Source organism: Salvelinus fontinalis, chromosome 10 (assembly GCF_029448725.1).
Source record: "Salvelinus fontinalis isolate EN_2023a chromosome 10, ASM2944872v1, whole genome shotgun sequence".
NCBI lineage: Eukaryota > Metazoa > Chordata > Actinopteri > Salmoniformes > Salmonidae > Salvelinus > Salvelinus fontinalis.
Genome location: NC_074674.1, coordinates 6,676,275 through 6,684,594, shown reverse-complemented (window position 1 = coordinate 6,684,594; position 8,320 = coordinate 6,676,275). Strand labels below are relative to the sequence as shown.

At 39.2% G+C, this 8,320-nt stretch overlaps 1 protein-coding gene across 1 annotated transcript; it reads left to right on the top strand.

Moving 5' to 3' along the window:
• The first annotated feature begins 2,504 nt into the window (after positions 1–2,504).
• On the top strand, positions 2,505–6,854 carry LOC129863516 (steroid receptor RNA activator 1-like). The gene is made up of 5 exons (XM_055935564.1): positions 2,505–2,768; positions 3,205–3,333; positions 5,223–5,494; positions 5,730–5,838; positions 5,991–6,854. The coding sequence occupies exons 1-5, from the start codon at positions 2,738–2,740 to the stop codon at positions 6,185–6,187; spliced, it is 738 nt and encodes a 245-aa protein (XP_055791539.1). The 5' UTR covers positions 2,505–2,737; the 3' UTR covers positions 6,188–6,854.
• The last annotated feature ends 1,466 nt before the right edge of the window (positions 6,855–8,320 follow it).

Below are 8,320 nucleotides of genomic sequence, written 5' to 3'. Positions count from 1 at the left end.
AAGTGATCTTTAACTTCAAATATATTCACAGTGTGTCAACCTTATAGCTTTATAGTCCTTCTGACAGTTGACAACAAAAAGTCCTCTAATGTGAGATTAGTCGTCATAAAGATGGGACATAAGATATCACACTATATATTCCTCCATTATTCTAATTAGACATCATGACAAAATTGAGAATTAGACCGTTGAACATCCTAGGCTTTGGTCCAACTCTCTATTTTGATGCAACATACTCAGACAGAATCCCTTTAGCCAAAAGTGGTGCCAGTCCTACAGTGGCCTTCCCATTAAAGAGAAAGAGTTATAGTTCTGAAAAAAAGTTTGTGTTAGCACATACAACACAAAAAGCATTGAAAGTGTTAAAAAAAACGGGGAGAGTGCTATTTCAATCCAACAGTTTGCTTGAAACCTCTTAAAGCTTTACAGAAGCACTGCATGCTTTCGGACGTGCTTGGGAATGAAATGCTTTGCTCAGGTACTTTCCATGCTATTGGCGGTTTAAAAAAATATATATATATGTATTGGCTCTCACAAGTAAAAGTGAAAACACTTAGAAATCAGGTCAATGACTAAACTCTAAATGCAACCAGTCACCGCCACTGAAAGCTTGTGCTATGTTGTTCCTAATGGAGGACATACTAGGACATTTTCACTAGAGGAAACACCAAAAAAAAACACAGAATTTATATCACTGTTGTGATTCACCCCAAAATAAAAACTTATTTGCACTTCATTGAATGAAATATGTTAAGGGTTATCAACAGTTTGCGGGGTGAAAGGCACTTGGTTTAATGCATGCTGATTTTCTAAGTAATTTGCAGTAGTAGGCCCACATTATGCTGTGAAACACTTGGACACAAAAAGAATGGCACTTCAGAGAGGTCATGCTATATGTTACTGATATGCAACTGCACCTCGCTCATTCTAAATATGTATTATATAACAAAACAACTCAGGTCTCCTTATTAAGGATCATGTCAAAGTTGGGAAAATTAAAAGGCAGAGCTTTGGCATATAAGAACATGAATGGAGAAGTGATATCCTTATTATCCAGGAGAATTAGTTAGTGGCATTGGTTAGAGATAGTGTCGTAGGTCATGTAGCATTGGTTAAAGGTAATGTCATAGGTCATGTAGCATTGGTTAGAGGTAGTGTCGTAGGTCATGTAGCATTGGTTAAAGGTAATGTCATAGGTCATGTAGCATTGGTTAGAGGTAGTGTTGTAGGTCATGTAGCATTGGTTAGAGGTAATGTCATGTAGCACCTTGAGAAGATTTTGTTTTTGTAAATAAACTAGTAAATAAATATGTCTCTCTCTATATATTTGCAGTACTTTAGCACAGAAGAAAATAGGATGTCATGTAAATGCTATTTTTTTGAATTGTGATTATTTCGCACACAGTTGTACCTAACTAGGTCCACATTGTGGTGGTCTATGCTGGAATAATAAATTGCTCGTAAATCCTGTTCTTTTCTGTTTCCTGTGTGTGACATTAATCAAAGTTTAACTTCAACTCCTCTTACATGATTCCATATGTGTTATTTCATAGTTTTGATGTCTTCAGTATTATTCTACAATGTAGAAAATAGTAAAAATAAAGAAAAACCCTTGACTGAGTAGGCGTGTCCAAACTTTTGACTGGTACTGTATATTTTTAGACTGCAAATTGACCGCAAGAAGCCCAAACAGCTATAATATTAAGGCCAGCATTCCGGAGTCGCCTCTTCAATGTTGACGTTGAGACTGGTGTTTTGCGGGTACTATTTAATGAAGCTGCCATTTGAGGACTTGTGAGGTGTCTGTTTCTGAAACTAGACACTCTAATGTACTTGTTCTCTTGCTCAGTTGTGCACCGGGTCCTCCCACTCCTCTTTCAATTCTGGTTAGAGACAGTTTGCACTGTTCTGTGAAAGGAGTAGTACACAGCGTTGTACGAGATCTTCAGTTTCTTGGCAATTTCTCTAATTTCTGATCAATATGATGTTAATTCAATGGACAAAAAACTAGATTTTCTTTCAAAAACAAGGACCATACTAAGCGTCCCCAAACTTTTGAACGGTAGTGTATGTCTCTCTATTATGCGTGGGAATACTTTGGAACAGATTTCTGAAATGAAAACATCTTGGAGCTGATTTCCTGGTGTTTTTACAGTCTTTTATGTCAACAATGAAAATATCTCCCCCCCAAAAAAAATTGCTGAAAACTTGGCCAAAATTCAAACCGCTGACCACTAGTTGCAGAACGTTTTCCCACCATCAAATATTGTAGCGTGAGGAAATCTAATTATGGGTTGGGCCGACATGATGCTAATTTTCTCAATAAATGTTTCTGTTCCCAAAACTAGAATATGTTAAAAACACAGTGCATTGCGTTTTATAGACTTGACGTTTTGCCAAAGTTGTAAAAAAATGGCGTTGTTTAGAAGAAGTGCAAGGTGGAATTGAGCTTGTGTACACGCGCACTTCACATAAGAGGCGTTCCCTAACTGAAATATGCAAATAAATGATACAACGCACCAATAGCCGTTGCCAACCTCATTGCTTGTTCTGCTCACTATGCTTCATTTGCTCCCACTGTAACAAACACACAGATGAACTACCTTGGCTTAGTTATAAATATTTTGTATTATGTTCGACTCACCAACCGGATATGAGTTATGTCAATGTTCAACATCCTGTTCACGTGTCCGGGAAAGACGAGTGGAGAGTTTTATTTTATTTTGTGAAATAAGCAATGGAGGCTGAGGACCTTTACATCAAACCAGGTATTTTCTGTCCAATTGAATGCTTCTACTGTGTTAATTTATCGAGAATATGTAATTACATACATGTTTGTAGTATCAGTTTACTGCAACTGTGCTAGGGTGAGAACTTAGTTTGAAGGCAAGCTAGCAGAAGCAAGCTAGTTTGATAGTTAGCTAGCTAGCTAACAAAGTTATAACTTTTTGAATATGCTTTTGCATATAACGTTACTTAATGCTACATCTTCGCCTTAGTAGTTTCCCCAGTGCTTTATGGCATCTAGTTTGAGTATGACTACTGGTACATCACATTATGTTGGTGATGATTATAAGTAGTTTTGTTCATGTGTATGATTGAATGAATACTACAAGCTAACTGGTAAATGGTTGTTTCATCCATCTGTTCTCATATTCTGATAGGTCTTTTGAAATAAAACTCTCCCTGGCTTTATTACTCAAGGTAACCAGGAGCGGGGCTGGAATGACCCTCCACAGTTCTCCTACGGTTTGCAGACAGCAGCACAAGGTGCACCCAAGAGGACCCCTCTCAACAAGAGAGTGCCCCCACCTCAACTCACTGGATCCCCCAGTACGTTCTCTAGACTGTCGGAAATAAATGTATATATTCGCACCTTGAACATGTTTAGAAATCCATTCATCTTTTGAGTATCTTGGTACTTTGTCTACTCAGGGGCTGTGTGATTGTCTTTCTGATGGCTGGACTTTCCCTAGAATGTCAGAGGAGATTATGAATCATCCGGGTTCTATTTATCCACAGTAGTGGTGCGGGGTCCGCTGTTTGTTCACCTGCCCGCAATTGCTAACAACCCATCCGCAACCACCCGACTATATGTGATAAAGTGAAAATCCCAACTCTAACTCACAAATATAGAATAGGCGCTATAGGCTAGTCAGAGACTGCAGAACAATTTTTTGACATGGGGTGCAGGATTTTGTTTTGCCTAATTTTAGATATGTTTCTGGTTATAGTTTCAGACATTTTGGTAGCTATTCGTTAGTTGATTTTTCTATAACTAGATACATGTAGCGTCTCTTTTGTCATATGTTGCCCTAGAAGACTAAATAAACCATTCAACAGAATAATGTCATAGATCCATAGAATGAATGTTTCAATCTAGTTGACATCGGTAAAGTTCTCTGTCATCTTTCACGGAGCAAAGACGTTTAGGGACTGGGTAGAAAATACAATAAAGCAAAAACAAACAGGAAAGATTTTCTGTGCAAAATGTCCAAATGACATCAGTTTGACTGGTTGTAAAGAAAGCTGAACCACCCAACGTGTTTCTGATAAGATTTCAGAATATTGCATGTTTTATGTGGTTTAAATACTATCAGCTATTATTATGCTTTGATAATGAAGACAGCACCTCTACAATTCGTATCTCTGAGCATTGCATTCTCTCAAGATGCAGAAATAAATAATATTTCTCCACTCTTGTTCCCAAGTCCAAATTTTGCCTACATTTGGTGTATAATTTTACAGCAATAAATGCATAATTCTGCAGGAGTTATCATTAAGGCTGTAGCCCTACTCGCATGGGACTAGTATCACTAGAGAACGTTGGTTATGTATTTATTTCCCAGAATGTCTGTTATTTCAGAGGACGATTCGGACGGGATATGTTTTTTCCAAACTGCCCTCAATCTCCTTTTTTTTTTTTTTTTTTTTTTTTTTGAAAGTTGACGGAAGCCTGGAAGTTTTTTTTTCTTTCTAGTTGTGACGCTATTTGAACAGGACCAGGCAATAACAGGCTACACTGATAACTCGAGCTTGGTTCCCAAGTTTCTAAACCATACCAAACCATCTTTGGTATAGTATCGTCATAATATTTGAATTGAGGAAGTGTGATTGTAGTCGTTCTGATATTTGAGCGATCTGCAGTAGATGTCCTAACAGCCCCCCGGCCTTCAGATGTGCGCTAACTTGCACTTGATATGTGTTTTTAGGCTATGGATGAGAAAGTGAACTTGCTCCATCCAATCAGTTATTGTTTTCTTGCTTAAACTGTGAGCAACACCTGTAAAACCCAGACATTTCTCTTAAAACACAGGGATGTCGATTTGCACAGGACTAGTATTATCAGAGGTCTTTGGAGTTTGCCAAAAAACAGACGGTTATTCTGGTTAGTCAATGTCCAGATTAAATTTTTCATTTAACCCATCTAAACAGTAGGCTACAGTTTCCTTGACATGCCATAGGCCTATTTGAAGTCCCGTCTTGTGACTGTCGAATTTGTATAGTGCCTCACAAACATCACACATAACAGCCGTCACTACTATCATCCGCTTTTATCCCTTCACCAAATCTTTCCCAAACATTACCTTTCTGTCCCTCCCTTCTCTTTATTTTCAACTCTCCTTTCGCAACTTTTGTCTTTTTGAATTAAACGGCCCGCAGATATAACTGCGGGTTATGAGTCAAACCGTGCGTCACTAATCCGCATCGCTAATCCACAGGTCCGGTCCCAGGAACTTCTCCAAACTCAACAGTTCCAATGACTCCTCCTACCAACCCACTGGCCCCTCCATGTAGTATGAACACGCCCCCTCGGCCATGTCAGGTTGCAGCCCCTCCTGGTGGGGTGATGATGATGGCCACACCTCCACCACCTTGCCATGTGGTAGAGCACACAGAGTCTGCCAGTGGCCAATCAGAAAGTGAGCCAGACGTCGACGTCGTAGTTACTTTTCTCAACTGGGCACTGACAGCTTGTCGACACACAGTCAAAGTAAGAAGGATTTCTCTAGCTCTAGAATTCCCAGCCACAGTTGACACACCATTTACAAATAGCATTGTGTATGTAGTTCTGTCATTTCGGTTAACCCAAAATTAAAATTGGGTGTAATTTGTCAGATGTCGTCTGGCCATGAGAAATTTGTAGCTCTGTTATTGTGCACAGGGTGAAATTACACTTACTGCTTTACCAACTAAAATGCTGAATGTTTGACATGTTCCCCTTGCAGAAACAGGTGTGTGACGATGTGGCGAAGCGCTTGAAGCTCTTTGAGGACATGTGGAGGTCTGGGAAGTTGTCACTTCCTGTTAGACGAAGAATGATTGGACTGGTGCAAGGTAGGAGAACCTGTTCACTTTGATAGATGTCATATTTCTGCTGAGGAAAAATACATGGGTCAATAAGCAGGTCACCCATTTTTAAATGAAAGAAATTTGTTGAAATGAGTCAAAACACATCTGTGCTGCTCCTGTCTTTATGCTCCTGTCAGAGTTGAAGAGCTGGAACTGGAACGCTGCTGATGAAGTCCATCGGGCTCTGATGGTTGACCATGTTAACGAGGTCAGTCAGTGGATGGTGGGGGTCAAACGTCTCATCGCTGAAACTCGCAACTTGAACTTAGATCTTCTGCACAGACAGGAGATAGACCAGAGTCTAGATACCAGCAGCACCGCTAACTCCAACTAGATCACTAATTACACTTTCTGAACTTATTTATTAGGTTGTGGCATCCTGAGGACTCTCGGTCGTCCTTGTGAAAGCCGTTGAAATTCTTAACTTTTAGGCTAACTGTCTTTTGATTTTGCAAATATTTTGACATGGGTTTCCTGTAATTTTTGCAATGTGCATATTTTTTTCAAATATATATATTTTATAACATTCTATAAATTGCTTTTGATCGCAGTGTCAATTGCTATTACCGAGATCCACCAATTCAGACAATACGAAGATAGCTTTTATCTACGTTTTTTTAATGTTGACGTTTGATAGTCTTTCCTTGTCTTGTTTGATTTAAGGTGCTTATATCAAAGATAGCAGTAATACCATATTTATCTTGGCCATTCTCTGCTGTATAGTCTCCCTTGGACAGCCTTGTAAAAAGTATTTTGCTGGGATTAAGATCACTTTATTCATCCAATTGTACACAGTACTATGTATTATTCCTGATGCATGAGAAAGCTTAACGCTTGACAGTTTTCAATGACATGTCATCCCCCCCTGTGTGCTGTACATAATCATAAGAGCAATAACTACAATAACAATGTAAAAGCCCATCTGCTTATGTTGGCAGTGGCATTGCACTTTAAGATGGACCATACATGAGAAGACAAAATAAATCAGATTTGTGGTGGAAGTAGTCCCTTTTTTGTGTGTTTTTTTCTCCATTTACTTATGTATCAGGTAAGTTAATGCATTTGATCACAGACTGTTATTTCTATCTGTTCTGTAGTTAGACAATGAGGATGTTCCAGCTTTCCATACTGGTTGGTCTTCCTCCATAGAGACAGATGCCAGGAGAAGCCACAAACTCTCACCAATAGGTGGCGTCTTAGGCCTATTTATCACTGGTGACCGTGTTGTATGGAGCTATGATTTCTAGAGAAACTTGGGCACTTTATGAGATGGGTGGACACAAGATTTTCAGTTTTAATTTTATAGAGATGAGGTGTGGCTTTGTTTTGACCATGTGAGGACTGTTACGACAACAACAACATTGTTTATTGTTACTGTGGGACTGTTTATTGTTGCTAAGTGAGAGTAATTCATGTGAACTCATTACAGATAATGTCATCCATCTGAAAATTGCCCCAGTCTACATATGAAAGATTGGAGCATGTTTGTGAAAAGAATATGTTGGAGTAAAGTCTGAATGTTTTAATCAAGTGGTAATTGAGCTTAAAGGAGGAGAGCTTGCTGCTTCAGATCTCCTGTGCTTTATCGGAGAGAGTGCGATTGCATGTTGGCAGGGTCGAGCTTTTGTTCAGTACAATCTGTGTTTACTAATTCCCAATACTGTATCTCTGTGGTACTGAAGAACCTGATGTCTGGGTTGGGACTAATACTGTATCTCTCTGTGGTACTGAATAACCTGATGCCTGGGTTGGGGTTAATACTGTATCTCTCTGTGGTACTGAATAACCTGATGCCTGGGTTGGGGTTAATACTGTATCTCTGTGCCATTGAAGCAGGGATCGTGTTAACGCATGATTCTGCTAAATACAGAAAAAATATCTGCGTTTTGTAAATGCAGATAAGAACTTTTTTTATTGTAAATTCTGCTTGGCTACAAATTATGAATGTAATCGGGCTAATTTTGTGCCACAGTGGCACTTCTCCACTCGGATGAAATTCCTTTGCTCTCCTCGTTGGATCACTAGTGATGGGCATTCCGAGTCTTTTCAGTGAACCAGCTCATTTGGGTCCATTCACTTTAAAAAAAAAGTTGGCTTATTTGGTTCAAAATCCTTACAAATCGACTTAGAACCATGACTTTCAGAACCACCTAGAACCAATCTCCAATACAAAGCCCCGAAAGTAGGCTCCCATTGTGTCCGTTGAAATCCATTTTTATCTGGGCAAATTATTAGATCACCTGCTTCTTTTTAACGCGTTGCAAAACTAAGCGTTAACCAGAAATATATGCTTCCTCCCCACTAATTATTGTTTCTGCGGTGTGGATTCACCCTCTCAGAGAGTAATTTTGTAACGTGTCTGCAGATAATCGTTGTTTTGATCTTAAAAAGCAGTGGTAGCAATATGCAAATCAGGGAGCAAAATGAACTCTTTCACCGATGCGTTTCTGTTCCCGACGTTCACCAA